Here is a 21,026-nt window from a genome sequence, read left to right on the forward strand (position 1 = left end):
AGGAAACGCGACTTGGGGGTGTCAAACTCTAAGCCGAGTTGACAAAGCACAATTTTGTACCCGGCCACACCGCGGCTTTCAAACATTTTCCTGCTATTTTTGTGGCTTTTTATTATGGCTCATTTGGCTGCTGTTGCCACTTTTGGTGGAAGCTCTTTTTCTCGGGTTTCCTCGGTCTTGGAGTGGTTCAGTTGGCTACGGGAGCTCGCCAGATTCACGTCGCGTATTCGGCGCAAATAACTGTAAAGCTATTATTATTCGCGAGTATTTGCGCGCCTTTGCGTACGAGTTCCAGAATTTCATATTTGGCTACAGTATATTCGGAACAAGAAGAAGTAAATAGCTTCGGAGTGAAACTAAAGCTCTGGAGTTCCAAAACTGAACTATACTTGGTAGCTAGGTAACTTGTTTTGTTGAATAACTGACCGTTGGTCAATTTGGTTGCAAATGCAACCGCCAAACTGAACAATTGCCAAATATTATCATACGTTGTTGCTATCGTGTTGCATGACTGGTTGCCTCTAAGTGGAAATAAAAGTTGTTCGCACCCCCAAGTTTGTGTCTTGTCGAAGTCTTTCGTTCACCACTGTTACCACCGCACGATTTTGTCATGTTTGTAGTTTTCTTTTCACGCTATCTATTTGCTGTAGTACTAAGACCAGTAATAATCGGTGAGCTTAAGTTAAAGGGGTCAAGTGCAGGCGGGGAACAAAAAGATTACAAAACGAATTACTTGAAGATGAGGCTGTTTGAATGGCTTGCCATGAGAAGTGTCTTTTATTTTTGGTGCTAGGAGAAGTCTTTACGATGGCAATTATTATAATAGGGAAGTCTTTTGAATCGCATGCAAATATTAAATTCGGATGACAATTGTAGCAATATTATCAGAGAACGCAAAGTATCTTGAAAGACTGTATATTAAATACAATAATTTTTGTATTTTAAGAGAAATTATTAAATAATAGACACTTTCCTCGTTTATGAAGATTCAATAATTTTTGAAGCCATTCATTTTATTGCCTAATTCGTATCATGTTCCTTCTTGAAATTTAACTGAAGCTAAGGAACCTAAAAAGTACTGTAACACGTTGATCAATCAATAGCAAAAATAATTAATATACGAATCAATAGAAAAGGACACTTCAAACAACAAATACCGGTGGCCCTTCACGCGCGCAAAGTCAATTTACTTAAAACAATAAACGCAATAAAAACCCAACGTACATTTACCTTTGAAATTAACAGTCGACAAACAGTTCTGTTAAACAAACAGTTGCCGTTAAACTAAGACGAGCATGTCGCAACAGTGGCCCTCAAACTGTGCTAGACTACTGGTTTACCTGGTGGGGATTATTGCCTTTGCCACTCACTTGGCGAACGCGTCCAGCCAGATCGATGTGGATGCGGATCTGAAGCACTTGCTGGGTCGCTGCCACAGGGTGGACGAGGATTTCAACGAGTGCATGAGGCAGGTGTTCAACGACCTGAGGGCCTACTTCACAACAGGTGAGTGAGATCTGAATTACGGGCGAGCAATCATGGGGCAACTCTTTCAGGTGTACCCGACTACAACATCAAGCCCTTTGACCCGCACTACTGTGGCTATGTTGAGCTGCGGCGGGGTGATTCACAGGGTCTGGGCAGCTTTCGTCTGATATTGCGCAATGTATCCGAGTACGGATGGTCGCGATCCGAGGTGACCAAGTTCCATGCCGATCCAGAGGACCGACGCATCGTCTACACGCAGTATTTCCCCGACAAAAGTTTGGAGGGGCAGTACGAGTTCGCCGCCAAGATGCTGGGCACTGAGATGAACAGAAGAGGCCACTGGAACCTCACCCTCTATGATTACAGGTGGGCACCGCGTTGCATGAAAGTATTTCCCAAGCTGTGTTGCAAGCACCAGTATTGTTGAAAGCTTTGGCTTACAAATTGCCTCCACTGCCGCCAAGATGACAAACTATCGCTCACTTTATTTCCTTCCTCAGTCAAACCACCAGCGTTCGTCGCATCGGGGGTCCGGGTTCGCTCATCAAAGTCCATGTGGAGGTGGACCGCATCGGCGGAATGGAGCTGCACATTGAGAACTTGCTGCAGGGACAGCCCCTCAACCAACTGGCCGATGGAGTCATCAACAGCATGTGGCAGCTGGGATTGCCCTTCATCAAGCCGATGATTAACGAGTTGGTCAGCACGGCATTTACCGATATATTCAACGAGTCCTTCCGGCACTTTCCCCTCGAGAAGTTCCTCGCCGCGTGACCTCATCTAGTTAACCACATCTGCATCTGTTTTGTAGTATTTTTATGGAACTTATAACAAAGGCTAGTTAATTAAACACTTAGACGACGTCTGCCAAAGCACTCGGGATTGATTCGTTCGGGGGCAGCGCCACGGACGGTTGCAGGGCCATCTGAGCCAGGGAGCGGGCGAAGAGCTTGCTTAGCGAGATGATCACGTAGGAGGAGCTCTGCAGCTGCTGGTCCACCGTTTCGTATAGGAGTTGATAGGCCTGCTCCAGCTCCGGGGTGAGGGTGGCTAAATAATATGAAGAAATATAATTTCATTATTAATCTAGAGTTGAAATAGGTTCAGGATATCAAGTGCCGTGACACTTAATGCTATTAATCTTAAGGGAAGTACTTGTATGCATTTGTATGTGTAATAATAAATATTTAAACCAAAATTGTATAAGAATGTACGGATGCGAGCAAATGGTAAATGGTAAAGTTGCATTTTTAGCACTGTATTCAAAATTTTCCATTCCCGTTCAGATCACGGAAACTATAAATGCCAGAGATGAAGGATGCAGATACCTTCATTATTTTGTAATACCGGGATGCCACAAATACTTTAGCTACGCCCACTCTAACAACTTCAAACCGCTCAAAGCCGTCACGCCCAATTCTTTTCAATTGTGTTTTTATTTTAATGGGTGTCTTTCTAAACAAACGTTGGAACTTTTCCCTCATACTCCCACTATTAAATTCAGCGTTCTCTTGTTCCTTACATATTTACCCAAAATATGGTTTTAATTTTTGTGGAAACGTTTATAAATGCTTGGATTTACTCACGTTTTTGCTGCAGCGTTTGCTTTCCGAGGTCGAACATGAATCGCAGGTAGCAGAGCTGATTGTACAGGTCCCGCTCCGAGTACTGCCGCAGTAAGCTGCCGCTCCTGCACTTTTGGCACAGCGGGCGGTGCGACTTCATCCTCAAGGAGTGTGTGCGGGTGTTGAAGTTGCAATCGGGGTGATCGCAGACCAGCCAGTTTTTATAAAATCGTTGCACATACTGCCGCATGGAAAGCTGCAGCCGATTGCGGACGCTGGCCAGGTACTGAATCGGTGCTGTTTGGCACTCGGAATTTGCGCATTGCTGGAGCACGGCTATGTGGGAGTTGCTTGGTCCTGGTCGGTAAGCAGTCGCCATCAGCTGCTCCGTCTTACAGGTAACGCACTGGAAGCGGAACGGTTCGCACAGGCGGTACAACTGGAGCGTCGTCTTGAGGAGGGACTCGCCCTCCGACTGCTCGGTGGTCTCTCGCTGGGTTCTATATAAACGAAATGTTAGTTAGGTTCGAGTTTGTATGGACTAATATATTGGTAAATACCTCTGAGCGTTCTGACGGAACTTGGTTGGATCCATGCCCAGACACTCGGCGATGCGACTCGCGTCGGTTCCCTCTAGCACCTCCACCATTCGCGTGACTACCGGATGGATCTGGTGTCCCAGGTAGTAATTCGTGTCCAGCTGCAGCTTCTTATCCTCGCTGGTCTTGAGCTCATCCAAGTGGTACGCCCTCTGCATGGCGGCATTTGTGGTGCCATCCAAACAGATCACATAGTCCACCATATCGCCCTTTTTGTAGCGCCTATTACGCTCTCGATTCATCCGAAGGGCCACCTGGACGTGGGGTAATGAAGCACTATTGGCATATTCCTGGGGAGTCCGAGTTAGCTGCTTGGTGATGACAAACAGTGGCAGCGGTACTACACCCTCTGCGATTTGATTTTTGATCTTCTCTAGCTGGGCATGCACTGCATCCAGTTTTTCTTCCAAAGGCTTCTCCGACAGCACTTCATCGAGAACGGCTTTTCCCACCATTACAGCTAGCTGAGACCAATCCCGACGAACTATATCCAGGCCCTTGTGCTCCTGTTCACGCCTCAGGTTTCCCTTGGAATCCTTGCTCAACTTGACAGCGGCATACTTCTTTTTCTTCAGCAAGAGCAAACAGCCAAATACTCCATCGATATCCAGTTCCAGCTGCTTATACAGCTTATTTACACTCTGCTTAATGCTGTGACCAATCTTGTAGACCTGATCGTAGTCCGTTATATTGGTATTTATCATCAGGGAATCTGTATCTCCATAAACCACGTCATAGTTCAACTTTTGCACCAGCTGTTGTGTGCTTGTGAGGATTTCTCTGCCTTTGTGGGTGACCAAAGCAGCCAAGTGTTGGGCAAAGAACCGGGAGTGGGCGAAACCCAAGCAACCGTACATGGAGTTAGCAGTTAGCTTCAGGGCCATCTGCCTAATGTGGTACTGCATCTGCAGTTCCGGCGAAAGGTCTGGCGCTGCCATTAGCTTTTTCACCTCTTTCCGCGACTCCACCAAACGTTTTAGTTGGAGGGGTAGTATTCCAGCTTCCGTTTTGGAATCCGGTAGAGTGGGCAACTCATCTGCATCCACGGGCTGTTGGACAGTGGTGAAGCATATGTTGTACTCCTGTATTATGCTGGGGTACAGGGAGTTGAAATCCATAAGGAGAACGTACTTTTCGTAGAGACCTCGCATGGGCTCCAACACCAATCCACCGGCATAGGCTGCCTTCTTTTTGGTTTGCAACGTCGCATCTGCACCTGACAACGTGGCCTCCGAATCTCCCGCAGCACTGCGCTTGGAAACTGGCTTTTTATCCGGCACTATGTAGTTCTTCTCGTGGAAAGCATGTAGCAATAGAAACTCATTCCGTTCAGAACGACCTCCTTGAAGGGTCCTGGTCATGGTATTGCCGCAAATATTGGTGATTTGTAACGCCAACGGCATGATGTTGAGCTCACTCATCAGCCTTAGCAAATATGAATTGTCCTGCATGGTGAGCGATATGAGCTTAGTGATGCTCTCTCCTTTCTCATACATCTCCAGGAGATCATCTGCATTCACTTCCATTCTCTCGGATTCCTTAAGCTTCAGAACTTGCTTGCATAGCGTTTGCAGATCATAGGATCTGGCTCTTATACACTCCTCGGCAGACCGCTTTACATCACAAACCATTCTGCCGACAAAATGTTCCAGCAAACGCTTGCCAAACGATTGGCTCAGCCTAAGACGCCCCATGCGGGACCATTGAGGAATCTTCAGGGCTACAATTTGATCGGTTATCACGTTTAGTTGACAATCCATGGAATCAAAGGTTACTATGAGGTCTGCATCTATTTTCTGGTACTGAGCTAAGAACCAGCTTAATAGGGCTCTTTCTGAGTCATGTTTGTGCACTGTGGTGGACTTATACTTTGCCATCTCAAAGTTCAAATCCAGAGGCCAACTGACCACCGCCGGACGGGTCAAAGCGCACATGTGTCGATTGAAAGCGGGCTGAGGAGCAGGACGGTCGATATGAAAACGATTGTGGGTCAGCATCGAAATCATGCATATCTCGTTTCTCGATGTTTTGGGATTCATTGAGGTGCGAACATTAAGCGCTAGTAATGTAAGTGGCGGTGGAGGCGCTGGTTTTCCCTTATCTTGTACCAACTCAACATTTTTGGGCTCTGTCAGTGTGACTTCGGTGTTGCACCAACTCATGGGAGCGGGGTTCACCTTAAATCCAGTCACCTGCAGCCAACAGGGCCCCTTGATTTTCCGATCTAGGAGGAATCTTTCGAGTGCATTGGTGGTGGCACCGAATATATGTGCTATGGAGTTGTATTTCTTGTTAGCCGACAAATTGGGCAGTGGTTTCTTGCCATCGTAGTGCACCTCCAAGTAATCGCAAGTTTGCGGAACCTCAATACCGATGGAGTGATGGGCAAAGCTCTTGGTGACCTTGCGGGATCGAAAGAATTCCAGCTTAAGTTGGTTTGCCACCTCGCTGTCAAACTCCTTGTATATGTCTGCGACTGTGACCTTTTGCTTGGTGGGCTCCTTCGAAATGGGGTCTAAGAGCTAAAGAATATGTTTGCAAAAAACATTTTACATGAGGATTTAATTAAATTTTCAGGATAACACTCACGAATTGGCGGGGTAGCAGATAGAGCACACGGTTGATGTTCTGTACCCGGAGACAGACGGACTTTCCATCGGCGGTCCGCCCGAAGAGGAAGACCTCGCCGGGCATCTTTACTGGATCTTCATAGGCCTCCCAGTACCAGAAACGCAGCTGTTGATCGGAGGAGATTGTCGATTCCTGCTCCGTGGTGAGCACGGATTTTTCAAAGTCATCGTCCATTTGGCATATGGACTCCCAATTGTTCAGCAGCCTGCTTATGTCCTCCGATTCCGATTCCTTTGGGGAACCACCTGTTTCCTTTTTGGGCGATGCGTTCCCGGCGACTTTAGCTTGGGATTTCTTCACAGCTGTTGTTTTCGTTGGGAAAACCTTCTCCTCGAGCTGCGTCTTCTCCACATCGAACTGATTTTCATCGTCATCCAGGCAGCTGAAATCCATTTCATTGTCGGAGAAAGCATCTTCGGTTGCTTTTTTGGCAGGTGTCTTTTCCGGCGCCGGCTCTTTTTTGATTGTCGGACTGGAGAAAAAGGCGACCTTTGTGTTTGGAACTGCTGCCTTGGGCTTCAGGATGCGATCCAGCATCTCGTTATCGCTACTGGCCTCCGCTTTCTTACGTTCCTGCTCCTGAACTTTGATGTTGTTCAGAAAACTATTCATGTATTCCTTGGCAGCAGCGGCATCGAATTTACGCGAGGTAACTGCTACTTTAGCTGGGGCAATTACTTTTTCCGCCTTTTCTGATGGCGCCGCAGGCTCTTCCTTGATTTCTCCCAAGATATCAGCCAGGATATCATCATCTTTTACACTGTTCTTCACGTCCATCTTTTTGGGCACTGCATTGCTGAATAGATTCTTGATGGACGCTTTTCCTGTTACTGCTTTTTCAGCCTCCCGTGGTCTCTTTTTGCTGTTGGGAGCAACACCCTTCTTCTTTTTAGAGTGCTTTCGATCCGCCTCACCATCGGAGTACTCATCTTCGTCCTCGAAGAAATCCCGAAGATCCTCTGCGTAACCAGTACCGTCTGGAAATCGAAATTTATAATTATAAATAATTCAGTTCAGAGCATGCGGTTTGATCGACCACGTAGATACCCCCTTACTTACCCTCTTCGATCCAATCGTCACCGTACTTCTCCTGCGCCCTCTTGGCGTATTCCCGCTCGTCAACCACATCGTATACGTCGTCCACCTGGTCTTCCACTTGGCATTTGTTCTTGGTTCCCTTCAGCTGACGCAGTCGCTCCATGGCGGCGAACCTACCATTTTTGTCTACTCTCTGGCGCTTGGCGCGCGGTTCACCTGGACATATATTATTCCGTTAAGGAAGATGTTTAAATGAGTTAATACGATAACTTACACGGTGATTCGGACATTGTAATTGATTATAATTACGCCGTGTTGTTCTTCAGTTTGGTAAAATTATTTTGTGACCAGGGCTGGACGCTGATTGAAGCGGGAGTGGCGGGAAAATATCGATAAGCGAGAAACGATGTGTTTAGTGTTGCCAGACCTTTGCAATGGAATATCGATAGGATCGCACAGAAGAAGAATAATGTACGTTCTTCCCTTCGTCCCTATCGCTAATATAAGTAAATAATATAAAAGCCGTTTAATAACCGTCATCCCGATTGCCATTTAATTTGTAAGCAAAACCAATATTATTTATCTAATAATTATATGAATTCATTGAGTGGGAATATATCGATAGCTGTCAAGACATGTTAGCCCTGGGCGCTGTTAGCTAATTTGTCAGCACTATTCGTCTACAATTCACACTAACAGTTCGCATGGAAACTGTGTGCCAACAGCGATTTAAAAAGACTGTTATATTTTGGCGGGAAATCCAACTTAATAATTGAAATGAATTGAGCAAGTCCCTTAATTATTTTGCATATTGCCCTTTCCTCGAGAATAATAAAACGCATTTGAAAGCTATACTTAGCTTTGAGGAACTTTTTTTTGAAGCATTTTCCGAGCAAAAACTTGTCAAATTCAGTGGATCATAAAAAAAACAACATTCTCATGTAGATGATCCCCTATTACAAGATTTCCTTGTTTTTATTTTCCAACTAAAAGACAATAGTTTGTTTGGTTTTAATCGTATTTTATTTATCATGCATAATATTAGGCTTATATAAATACATTTTATTATACTTTAAATACAATATACAGCAATTTCGCTTAAAATTTGTGTGGATTTGAAAATCGTTTCTCATTGTCTATATAATTATCAATGCAAAATCATGGTTTATATATATACACACATACACAAAACAGACTTACATATTACATGAATACATATATTTATGACTATATTTGCTGTTTAAATGTTATGAGCAAAAATTCATACATATTTACAGTTTAATAGTAAATATTTAGAATTTCTGCGCTTGCAGTCGTTATATTTTACAGTTATATTCGGGTGTGTTGGTGAGGAAGAAGTTTTCGAAAGATGAGGAAGTATGGAAAATACTGTTTTAGTGGAGGGTGAAGGAACTATAGAAAAGGCATTGCATTATCAGTCTACCAAAGTAAAATGTACAGAAAAGCAGATAAGATTAGAAAAAGGAGGGTAGATATTTTGGATCCTTGAGGTATTTTCTTCAGCTATGGGGTGTGTTAGTCATTTCTATATGGTTTTAATTTTTATTTCAAGCCACAGACATGGCACAACAATTTATTATGTTTTTTTTATTTTAAGGAATTTTTCTCCGTATATGGTTCCCATAGTTTGGCTAAACATTTAACAACAGCAACAAATATAAAAACAACAACAAATAATCGTTAACAAGTGCAAGACGAAACTGAAAAGAAAAGAAAATATAAAGAATTAATACAAAATTCAGCAAATAAAAACAAAAACAATTATATGAAATTAGCAACTATATTAAATCAAAATATAGATGCGTTTGAGTTTACAGTTTTTTTTTAAATGTTTATATACATTGTTTGCTTAAATGTTTTCGTTTTTTTGTAAAGTTTATTATTTATTTTTATTAATGTCAAATGATTTATGAAATACTCAAAAAAATATTCTCTTAAATTTCTAGTCAAGGCTTTCACATTCTATACTTTATATTAACATTTTGTTGTTTAATGGCTTTTATCTCACCTTGCTCTGTGCCTGCACAGATGCTACAGATGCTAGACCCACTGTTCACGCCCCTCACACCACCTGCACGGTGGCGAAGGCACTAAAGGTGACCTTCTTGGGAAACTCCGGTCCGGGGGAGCCACGCGTCTTGATCACCGGCTTGAGGGGCTGGCGGGGCTTCAGGGAGAGCAGTCCGGCGGAGGCGGCCAGTTCCCTGAGGCGCTGGGAGAAGCCGCTGCCTGAGTGTCCGGAAGTGGTGGCCGTGCCGTGGTGCTCCAGTCCAGCACAGTCCAGAACATCCAGACCGTTGTTCGAGCGATACACCTGGGCGGTGGCCGTGGGATAAACAGCCAGATTGGTGCCGCCCACGCCTCCTGCCGCTGAGGTTGATGAGGTTGCTGTTGCATTAGCGGCTGCTGCCGGAGTTATGTATCTGAAATACAAGTAAAAGTGCAAAATTAGACTTTTTCATACGACTAGATATATTTTGGTTTTTTTTAGTGTCCAGATAGAAAGCGAAAATACCTTTAATACCTTAACTTAAGAATGAATGCAATAAGTAAAAAGAAGAGGTTTATTTAAAAATGAACAATATTTATTATAGTTACGCTTCTTTACGACCGCTAAAAAATGCCACTTCAACTTCAAGTTGAACAACAACAACACACATTCCCATCTTGTTATCGCCACCTGGATGGAAGTAGAAGATTGGCAAGGGCTGGGCGGTGATATTACTCAGCACGCTAATTGATTTATTTTTCTTAGAGCTGAAGCTAGCCATACACGTGCCGGGTGTGAAGAGATCACCCCATGTATAGAGGTGTGTCCATCAGGTCGCATACAACTGCGAACTCTTTGGAAGGATGATGCCCAGATTTGGATCCCAGTGGTTGGCAACAGCCATTTTCCGCTATCAAATCGAAGCAATTTATTCATCCATCAGCGTTTATTTGTGTGCCGAGTGGGCTTTGTTGGTTTGGGGCTGCTCTTGGTGCAACGCTAAAGACGCTAATCAATTTGTTTATGAGACTAGCTCGCTTTGGGCTACTTTAGTTTATATATATCTATATATTTATAAGGTTTTTATTATTTGTGCTGTCGTGCAAAAATATATATGCAAATGAGTTTACACACAGCAGCCTCGATTTTTTTCGAGATAATTGTTTTGCTGCGAACTGAAATGGTTGGGCAAATAAAGTGTGATGAAAAATGAATGCCAGATGAGACATCAATACGCCAGTAAGGAGATCCCAGTGCTCGAGCACTGAAGGGGTATATCCACTGTAAGCCGAAAGTGAAGCCAAAAACAAAAATGGGTAACTGCCACTTGGGATTCAAGTGGCGTGGTTCATCTAGTTTTGAAGGGATCTCTGTAATTGGGTTCATGAGAAGCAAATATTTACATAATTGTATAACAAATTCATTGGTTATTTTTCCACATACTGAAGACGCACGATCGATCCCTTGAATCGGAAATGAAAGTTATTTGGTTGAAGTGATATTTCAGCATAAAAAGGAGAAGTTGCCTTTTTTACTTTAATTTAGGAAACAAATAAGCAACGAAATTTTATGTGATTGATATGTAAAAACTAGAGATTTCCAAGAGTATTTTATTTAGAACAAACCTTTTTTGTAAGGTATTTATTTTGAAGGCATTAAGATATAATTGCCGCTTGCTTTTTGGCTTAATGACGCCTGGTTCGGAGATTTTCTGCGCTTTTTACGATAGATTCGGCATTCGACATTGTTGAGTTAATTGTAGCAATTATTTTGGCAATATAATTCGCTTGCTTGATGTCAATCTCAGGCACGCTTGCCCTTACAGTGCAATTCGAGTGCAACTTTTGTACTTAGATCGTAACTAGTCCGAATTAGCATAATATTGCCTTGCGTTTGAACTTCCGAATAAAGTCATGCTTAAAATGACATTGTAGTTGCCTAATCGTCTTAGAATACAAGTCAATTATAAGTTTCTAAGCCGAAAGTTGCTTTTCATTATCGGCGATTTGCTTTATCGGCTTTAGGGCGATTTCGATCAGCTGCTAAACAAAATAGCTATGTGGGTCGGAGCGCAGTCGCAGCTCAAAATCTTAATTACATTCATTAAATTTGTTTGCTAAGCTTTCAGAGGATTTTATTGGATTCATTGCTCGCTTTATCATGCCCTTTGCTCAAGTGCTCGAACCGTGTGAATTATCTTCGGGTTTCGTTTTACAATTTTGTTCATCTTTTCTGCGGCCATTGTTCTTTTTTTTATTATTTTGCTTGGGCTGCGGTTTATGTGTATATAATTAAGCAGGGAGTTGCATTCAAAATGTATTTTGGTCGGTGGCTTTTGTTTTGGTCTGTGTTTGTTTTCGCTTTGGCATTGAACTTTGCTTTGACTTTGAGGCTTTGAAGCATTCAGAAAATCATAATTAATTATAATATTATAAACATCTTCATATTGTCTGGCCCATCAACATATGACGGCTGTCTGTATCTGCAAGTGTGTGAGAAAATTGCTCGCCATTTTTCTCACAATTTACAGTTGACGGGGGTTTTTTCGTTGTGTTTTTGTTTTGAGGTATTTTTATTTTTAAGGTATTTGTAGCAATGTCAGGGGAAAGTACGAAAATAGTCTCCTTAGTTGTTGCAGCGGGAATGCATTTTGATCCACTTCAAACTGAAGAATTTTAATTAGTGTGCCCCTTTGCTCATTTCGTTATTAAGAAATGCCTAAAATGATATTTTCGCAGCAATATGTTCGGCTTTTGAAACAGATTTTCACTCTGGCAATATGGTGTACCATAAACCTCCTAAATTTGGTACATTCTACTTTTCATTGGCACTCTTCTATCTTGTGATTTCAATTTCATTTTAGTTAGCTAATGTATTCATTTTTATGCAGATCAAAATCTGAGGTATATTTTTCACAATAACGCATTCTTTTAGATAATTTGGTGCCCGTCAGCACTTGTCTAATCCCATAACTTAGTTTCCATGCACCTCCCACCCCTGTCCCCGCTATTAAAACGCATCCAAATTGGCTTAAAGAGTTGCTAATTCTGACCCAATTCTCATCGCCTGTCTTTTAAGGGGGGAAGTGGAGGAGGAAGTGGTTTGATGGGGATCAGACCGGTTAAATTAATAAATCATAGCTGATTTTGGCTTGCCCAAGTTGTTTGTTTGCTTCCCCCTTTAACTTATAGATATGCGGCTCGGCGACTGTGTTCAAGTTCAGCGAGCGCATAAATTTAAACCCAATCGAAGGAGAAGCGCAAGGAGATTTCGGTTTTGGCCAGCTGAATTGTGTGATTTTTGGCTGAGGCAATTTAATTGCCAGATCAATGAAATTGATACCGATTGGAAGTTAATTTGATGTGGCAATCTCACAGCATCGGTGCATGCAAACAAATATTTCAATTTTGATGTCACGAAGTTGTCAAACTTTTGACAAATGGCCAAACAAGTTTCTCTGGCCAAGTACTCACAAGATTGCCAAACAACGCGCTTCGTCGATGCTAAGCATTAGGCAAATGTCTGGCATAATAATTTGTCAAATGCTCTCGACATAAAACCATCAAACGGAATCAATAGAGGAGCAAAAAGCAAGCAAATTGCATAATAAATCCAAATAAAAGCAAGGCATAGCCATAAAAATCGTAAGACTTTGAACGAAGAGGGGACACACAAGTTTATGGATGGAAGTGGGATAAACTGCAGAAGTATAACACAGTTCTCTAAGAACTTAAGTTCTTATTAATAATATTTTTTAAAATTAAAAAAAAACTTTTGCTACTTTTATTTTTTTAAAATAAATGGCTTAACAGGAAATGTTATGAAATTCAATTTCAAATATAATTATGTTTCTAGATACCATTATATTTTTTCATAAATAAACACAAAAAACCGGAAAAAACTAGTTGTTTAATTTACACATTTTCAAACCAGAAATACTATAAATATGCTACCAGCTGTAGAGCATAGATACAGCATAGAAAGAGCTGCGGATCTAAGGCAGCTGCCGGCTGTCTTCCAACATAATTACATATTTTTACTGTTGCAGTTGCATCTTCTTTATGCGGCCCGTCTGGAGCTTCCCCCAGCTTTCTGCTTGTGTGGTATGTTAAGCAGCTGCCCAGAAAATGGCAAAAAGAAAATATATAATAACGAAAGGAAAGAAAACAAAAGAAGCGCCGCACATGCTCAGTTTCACATCCGCATGGCTTTCCTCCCCTTTCCCTTCCCCTCTTGTCCATGGGTCCAACAATTGCTTTATTTTGGGGCAAATGAAAAGCAATTTTTATGCCACAATTATCCGCAACAGCCAAAGGCGGTGCAGAACGCGAAGTGAGGCAAGTGCCAGCCTCCAGTTCGTTGCCTGAGTCTTTTGCTTAGCATACGGCACAAAAATAATCTAGCAGAGTCGGAGGAAGTTGGTATGGAAAGTGTCGCAAGTTGCACAGATCCCATGGAGAAATTTCTAGAGGCAAAGGTGTTTTAATATGGTGCACTTACAGCCGCCAGGCTTGATGTACACAAATTCGCTTAAGTAAATGGATAGTAACTGTTTTAATGATTTGAATGCTCATCAAACAGGGATATGTAATTAGTTTCAGCTTTAAAGTTTTTCCAATTAAAGGCGTAATAGCAAAAAAGAAAAAAATTACACACAAATTTGTAAAATGAATTTGTAAGCTTTTAAACAGAAATAATAATTACCATATTTTAAGCATTCAAAACTGGAAACCACATGTTAAAGTCACTTTAGCTTCATAGGAAGCGAACAAAATTTCGCTTTACTTCAATTTTGTTTTGGCCTGCTTATTTGGTAATATAATTTATTTGGCATACTTTAACCGACTTGTTATTAGCATTGACTGGTTCTGTCAGATCGCTGACTGTTATTCTGCCGCTCGGGCACAAATAATGTCTATATAAAAATATGTATCGCATCATGTGGCTCGACTTTTGGCATTCGCATCGAATCGAAACACGTTTTGATCGCTTCTCGAAATATTCTAATATTCAGCATGGGCGTTCTCCCTTTTATTTTGCGAAAAACGACGCGAAATGTCAAGGCTGCAAGTGCCAAAAGACATTCGTGCTCACTCGTTAAATATCCATTTGCGACTTCGCAACTTGTAAGCGGCGAGAATTTCCAATTACAGTGGCCGAAGGAATAGAAGATGGTCATCATAAAGCCCAAATGGATCTCTGTTTGTTTGGCCAGTCATCGCCCCGAAGAAGTGAAGGCATAGAAGAATCCCGGAGGCCGAAGGGCAGGGGTAACATGAGGTGGGGCAAATCTTTCACACGTTCAAAGCTCTTTCGAGGGGAGTACGAGTAATCCCCACTCCGCCTCGTCTACTGTGCGCCTCTCCGCCCCGACCATTGAAATTGTTTATTGAAATCGATGATGAATGATTGAAAGTTACTATTAGTTGCCTCAGTTGCCGCAGTTGCTGCCGGCGCTGTTATTATTATTGAATTTGCTGTCGGAAGCAATTTACAAATTGTTTCGCCAGACAGCAGATTCTGTTCTCCACGGTGTTTTTCCATTTCTTTCGCTTTGTTTTGTTAGATTCTACAAATTTCTTCTACCTTTTTAATTTTCTTTCTCTTAAAATTCTATGAAAGCAATAGAACATCTAAAATTTAAATTAAAGTCTTTATGGTGATCCAAGAAAGTAACATTTTCAGGTTCGTTGCTTAAGTCTAAGCATTGATCTAAAAAGTATTGTAAATATGACACAAAAATATAATACATTTTAATTTAATTTTATTAAATAATGTTCAATTCAATTGGAAATGGGAAAGGTAAAAATTTCCATGGAACAATACACATAAGCGCAATGAATCATAACTGGAGAAAGCTACATAAATAGAGCTTCATCTTAATAAATTTGGAATAACAAAGTTTCCAGGTGCTTGAAGGCGTTGTTGATGCAAAGTGATAAATGAGTGATTAACACCAGCAGAGTAATGCAGTTTTCGTAGTGCTGCGGAATTGAAGCGTGGACAGCACTCAATCTCGTTTTACACTCCAATTGCTGGGTAAGAGAACTAAACTCACTCATATTCCGATTTTCACTCTCTTTGCGAATCGGCAAAAAAGTTGATCGAACCTTGAAAAGTAAGCACTTAAACCATTGTGATTGCCCACAATAGTGATCAAAAAGCAGTGTGGCGAGCAAAACAAAATTCCAAAAAAGTCTACAAAAAAACCTTAAGGTTAGCACTACAGAAGATCAGCAAGAAAACAAAAACTAACTACCTCTACAACAACAAAAAGCAGCGATCAAAGCGCAGTAAAAAGGAAACACAAAAGGCGCGCAAAAATTCTAAGAGCAACGGCTGTAAGCAAGGGAAAACAGTTACTTCCTACACTGATAAATATGTATTGCTTAATATTACATTAAAAATGTTAGGCGAATTTTAAAATGTCAAAATCAAATTTTTAGTTTGAGAATGCAGTTCTTAATCACTACTTCTAATCAATTATTCTAGCTTTGTATGCTAGCAAGTTGATCCAATTGCTTTCAATTTAAAGGAAAAGTAACTCGAATAAGTTCGAATTTATTACATTATAAATCATCACCTGAAGTCCCATATTACATCATACTTTTTTCTGCAAGTGTACTCTTTGAAGCTAAGGGCACCCAGCAACCATCGGACGTCAAAGGCAGCAACTCTTTTATGAAGTAATTAAAGCGCATGAATTGGCCAATTGTCCAAAAGTCGGGATCCGTGGCGTCGTACAGCAGGTTGATGTGAATTAATTACTGACCCCAAAGCGCTGGCAATTTTCCAGGTGCTAGATGCCGTTAAAAGGCTTCGCCGGCGAAAGAGTCTTGTCTTCATAGAGCCTATGCTGCAGCTCGGGCAGTTGGCTACTGTTCAGTGCCTGAAGATGCATAGATAAGCGACCTGAGATGGGGCAGGATTTCTTTGTCGAGAAAAAAGTTGATTAGGTAAGCGACGGGCGAGTGGCAATGGCTATTCGGGCTCTTATGGATGGTTCTTTTGGGGCATAGATTAACCCAAATTAGAGATAAGTGCGGCAGAAGCCTTTTAAAGCAGATTACCGATACCTAATGGAGAGGTCATCAAAGAGATTGCAATAGATTTTTGCTAAATTGCTGGAGTTTTTCAGTTCGAAATGTGATAATTACAATAGATGTGCAAGTATTATCCTAATTAAAAGTTAATTAGCCAAACGTTAAAAACTTTACATTTCAAAACAGCTAACTTTAATATCGAAAAGCTAGGTTAAAGACCTCAAGATTTCAACATGACAAGTCTAAACAAAAACCTAAGATCGAATCATATAAGTCAAGGCCTCTCTGCAGCACTTAATTTCAGAGCGGTTATGAAAAGCCTTTCCTGTGGCAGTGATTGACCAACAGCGAGTAGTTAAAAATACTTTTCTTTATGTCAGCTAACTGCTATTAAAAAGCATCGAAGAGTGCATCATAACAACTTCCGCAAGTGGTTAACACTTTTCAAAATAAAGTCTCAGCCTCACACCCCGAAAAACAAAAACGGATACACTCAAAGCAATTTTGAGATGCAGTCGAGTTGATCGCACCATTCTCGAGTGTTTCCAGTTTTGTGCTGAATATATGAATATCTGGACAGTTGCATCTCGAACGTCAAACGAAAGCGGAAGAAGTAAAAGTTTTGAAGGCACTTTGCTCATAATTATATTTGTACAAGGAAAGAAAATAAAAAATAAATGCGCGGCAGCGAAATTGAAAGTTCAACAAAGGCGCTGGCAATGATTTAGATGTAGATGGGGAGGGCATGACAGTTGTCAATAGTTTTATACGTTCATGCGGAAGTCGCAACTTAAGGAAGCTCTTCTCATGTCTAATGAAAATTCATGGTGAAAAATCAAAAGTCTATAAAAACCAATTAGCTTTTATGCCTTTTGACAATTTCTGCTTTGTTTACGAGTCAAGCAAGTCCCCTTTCCCCATCCGACTTTATCCGATTGTGCTGACTCTTCAGCTAGCCACTTTGCGTGGGTGGGTGTATTTTATTAGCCACTTGACATTTCTTAAGCAATTATTAAGCTTTTTACTGTCGACGCAATTGCCGTTGGCAGTGTGAAAGGTGTCAACCTGCAGCGCGAGGTTCTCTTCTTGAGTTATGATCAATTAAGACAGGAATGATTATTTGCCTGCTGTGGCAATGGTCGATATTTGCATCAGGCAGCAGCTGATGACCTACCATCTGGGTAAATTTAATGCTTTTTATCTTCTTTATTGCGTTATATATAGAGTCTAGTGGATCTTCCAGTAAAGCTTGTATAAAATATGTATTTCCTTATTGACTATTTAGCCAGCTTAAGAATTGAGTAACTGTTGATGGTAATTAGTGTGACTAACTTGGCACAGTCTTTTTCGTTATGTTTGAAAATCGCCCGATTCCAATTATAATTTATAAACTTTTGTTTGCATTTCCCAACAGCGGCAACGCCTTTATTTATTAACTCCCGTCTCTTTTGGCTTCTTTTCAACTGAAGCAAACCAGATTCCGACTGCAGCACAAGCCAAATCACGACACTATCAATTAGAGACACCCAACAAGACAATTGTTTAAATGTTTCACAAAGAAATAGCAAAACTAACTCTGTTCCGCCGCTTGTAACTCGTTAGCGGGGCGTGTCCCTCTCGTTTATCATTTCAAGTTGAGGTTTCGCAATGTGAACGAAAACAAGAGGAATAAGCAAATAGTTTTGTTTTTTGTGCCTTGAGACCGTGTATTACAAGCAGATCTAGCAACCGAAATTGCTCCAATTTGTTTGGGAACTTTTGTCGAAACTTTTAATTATGCAAGTGTACAGCGCCCACAAGAGAGTTTATCCATTCAGATGGATAATTTGCATGAAATTAGCTGCGACGGACAGTCATAAAAGTGTGCCCCACTTGCAAGGTTAGTTGGCAACTTTTATGGGGCTTCCCAGCCGAATAAGGGAGTTATTATTGTTTGTCACACTGACTCAATTCTGCTGCCCACTTGACCAACTGAGATCCCAGAGAGGAGGCTATAAATACAAACTGCAGATGGGTTAGACCCAGACTGCGACCAGTATGTTGCGATGCCCTCAAAACTTTTCTGCAGAGGCACTCAAGTGTTCTTGTCTACCCTTGGAGCGGACCCTCTCTACACGGAAAGAAATTGATTTCAGAGTAGTGAGCAGGTAAATGGGCAATTCGTAACATCTTGGTTTTAATCGGTTAACTAACTAATCGGTTAACTAAACAAGTTCACTAGCTAAAGCTTTAGTAGACCACTCTTGAGAGGATTTTGTCTCAATAAATGGTTTTAAGACTTTCTTGCAGTGCAGCCCAAGAAGGTGCCTAGGTGCCCACGGCAGTGCATAGGTGCAACCTGTGGCACAAACGACGACGCGACAGAGGAGACACAATGCCACTTGCCGTTGGTTGGCTTCCTGCTCAGAAAGTCCAAACATGTCATGGACTGACTTGACTCCGAGTTCCCGAGTCTCCAATTCTCCGATTCAGACTGACTGCCTTTCCCAAAGACACTTTGTGGTTTTTAGCTCTGCGTTAAGACGGAAAGTGTTTTTTCTTGCTCCTCGCCTTCCTCCTACCAAGCGTCTTTTGCAAAAACATGTCAGGGCGACACTTTGACCAAGTTGCAGGTTTCTTTTTTTATAGACACAACTTGCAACTCGTCGTCGGCAGTGGCAATAACAACGAATACGGCAACGGCAACAACTCAATGCCAAAAGTGCAATGAAGAGTAAAGTCAGGGTTAGTCCAAGTACAGGTAGTGTGGTACTGTGGTAAAGACAGACTTTGCATAGTTGTCAATGTATATGCAAAGACAAATTTTTTTTAAGTTGGCTAAACATAAATAGCCACGTCTTCAAGCTGTGGAAACCCCACAATAAAGAAGTTAAACTGATAGTTTGCTAGAAAAATATTTGCACACTTTATAGCCCTGTTCGTATGCCTACAGTTTCAAAAGTATAGATATATCTTACGACCTAAAAATGGACTTTAAGATTTTATCTGCTGAAATTGTAAATATAAGAACAGTCTAATAACTTTTTCTAGTGAAGGTCTGGCATGCTCAAAATTAAATCCAAGAGAGCTCTGTATTTAAAACAGCTTGTTTTATTCCTTTTTGTAGTCCTTCTATTCCTTTTGTAGTCTTAATGCAAATCTAAAATGGTAGGTACACGTAGGTAACTAGTAGTTTTAAAGGAAAATAAAGTTAAATGTAAAAAATATAATTTATCACTGTATTGAATTGAAAATGTTAGGAAGAAATGATTTTTTAGAGTTAATTGAAAAGTCGTTTGATTCAGCACTAATGGTGAATCACGTTTGCACCAACTAGCTGATGTGACTCGATTTTAAAGCCGACATTAATATTTGCTTAGCTGCTCACCTTTTGCGCAATTTATTATAAAATGCCAGACCGCAAGGCGCCTGATTGTTAATGACAACGTTTATGTGAGCTGTGTTCAGTAATATATTTACATTTCAATGGAGCTATGATTTCATTATTCTTACACACTGACGGGGACTATCTATATCTGTGAGAAGCACAAAAAAAATAATAACTAAATGAAACCATAAGAAAATTGTTCAAATAAACTGTTGTTATTTTAAACACCCTTTCGTCAATGCAAAAAAAATTAAATTTGCATATCTAACAAGGCCAATCGAAGAGCCGAGTAGAAATGTGAGTAGATTCTGGTTGCCAGAACTTGTGGCGTGACTATTAGGCAATCAAAATGCACATTTGGATACTTGCATAGATCACCCATCGTTACCCACACGCAACGCCTCTAAAACTGTATATGATACTTGCTTCAAGACCTAGCAAAGAACCAGCAAGAAATAAACAAAAATAATTACAAATAAACAAAACGGTTGCCAACTGTGAAGCGATGGCAGTGGAAAATCGGGTCAAAAAGCAGTTGCAAATGCTAAAGTGATTAGCACAAAGTTGCAGGCCCGCGGGGCGAGGGCCAATCGGGGCAATTAGCCGAACAAACCAAGACTCAAAGCTGCCAAAAAAGATGAACATCATCAGTGCGGACGGGTCAAGACGATGTGTGTTGGATGCTGAATGGCCAGATCTGTGGTTTCTAGGCTAATAGCCCACAAAAGCCCAGGGCACAAAGGCATCTAACTATCTGGCTGGTTCTGCTGAAAAGGTTTATGCAAATCACTGGGCCGTCTCTTACGCGCCACCTGATGATTTGACAAATTCCGATTGGACCCAATAAAATAATAGAAAAAATTACAACTTTTTCCCCGGTAGCTGACCATGACAATGCGATGCTATCGAAATGGGAAAAACGGCAGAGAGCCGCCAGAGAAAAGACCCGGCCAGCAGAAAAAGCATCACGAATGGAGCGGAAATTCCATGGAAAAGCTGAAAACTAAATCTTTTGATCCAGCCCAGCCCCTTCCCGGCTAAATCAAGTCTAATCGAATGAGCCAAATCTATTGTTGCTCGCAAAAAAACAAGCAGCAAAATGTTTCTCTTTTTTTTCGGTTTTTGGAATTCAGAGGCAGCCTTTAATGGTTAAGCAGTTTCAGTTTCCTGTAAAAAATTTGTACAAGAGAAATATTTTGTTGTTAAGCAAAAATAGATCTGGCCAAACTCTCATTCAGCAGCCGCACGGCCAATGCCAAAAGGAATGTAAAGTGAGAGGGGCTG

General features: G+C 41.3%; 3 protein-coding genes across 7 annotated transcripts in view; 1 reads left to right on the forward strand and 2 right to left on the reverse strand.

Annotated features, from left to right (window-relative positions):
• The first annotated feature begins 179 nt into the window (after positions 1-179).
• Positions 180-2,315, forward strand: LOC6553409 (circadian clock-controlled protein). 5 transcript variants are annotated; one of them, XM_026983742.1, is made up of 4 exons: positions 180-400; positions 1,060-1,506; positions 1,557-1,854; positions 1,989-2,315. In XM_026983742.1, exons 2-4 carry the CDS (start codon positions 1,296-1,298, stop codon positions 2,260-2,262), a joined length of 783 nt encoding a protein of 260 aa, XP_026839543.1. In that variant the 5' UTR covers positions 180-400; positions 1,060-1,295; the 3' UTR covers positions 2,263-2,315. The 5 variants fall into 5 exon arrangements, with proteins under 5 accessions (XP_026839543.1, XP_026839544.1, XP_001979262.1 ...); XM_026983743.1 differs by having other exon boundaries at positions 1,132-1,506; XM_001979226.3 differs by having other exon boundaries at positions 1,246-1,506.
• On the reverse strand, positions 2,288-7,709 carry LOC6553408 (DNA polymerase alpha catalytic subunit). The gene is made up of 6 exons (XM_001979225.3): positions 7,596-7,709; positions 7,343-7,537; positions 6,242-7,260; positions 3,614-6,174; positions 3,075-3,553; positions 2,288-2,538 (listed from the first exon to the last, which is right to left on the reverse strand). Exons 1-6 carry the CDS (start codon positions 7,609-7,611, stop codon positions 2,342-2,344), a joined length of 4,467 nt encoding a protein of 1,488 aa, XP_001979261.1. The 5' UTR covers positions 7,612-7,709; the 3' UTR covers positions 2,288-2,341.
• A 653-nt stretch (positions 7,710-8,362) lies between these two features.
• The window catches only part of LOC6553407, a 48,287-nt gene continuing 35,623 nt past the window's right edge, over positions 8,363-21,026 (reverse strand). Inside the window, exons 2-3 of the mRNA XM_001979224.3 lie at positions 9,351-9,765; positions 8,363-9,042 (exon numbers count right to left, since the gene is read on the reverse strand). Coding sequence (XP_001979260.1) covers positions 9,405-9,765 — 361 coding nt within the window. The 3' untranslated portion in view covers positions 8,363-9,042; positions 9,351-9,404. The remainder of the gene's footprint in view (positions 9,043-9,350; positions 9,766-21,026) is intronic.

The sequence above is a fragment of the Drosophila erecta genome, unplaced genomic scaffold (assembly GCF_003286155.1).
Source record: "Drosophila erecta strain 14021-0224.00,06,07 unplaced genomic scaffold, DereRS2 tig00000000-arrow-pilon, whole genome shotgun sequence".
NCBI classification, from domain to species: Eukaryota; Metazoa; Arthropoda; class Insecta; order Diptera; family Drosophilidae; genus Drosophila; species Drosophila erecta.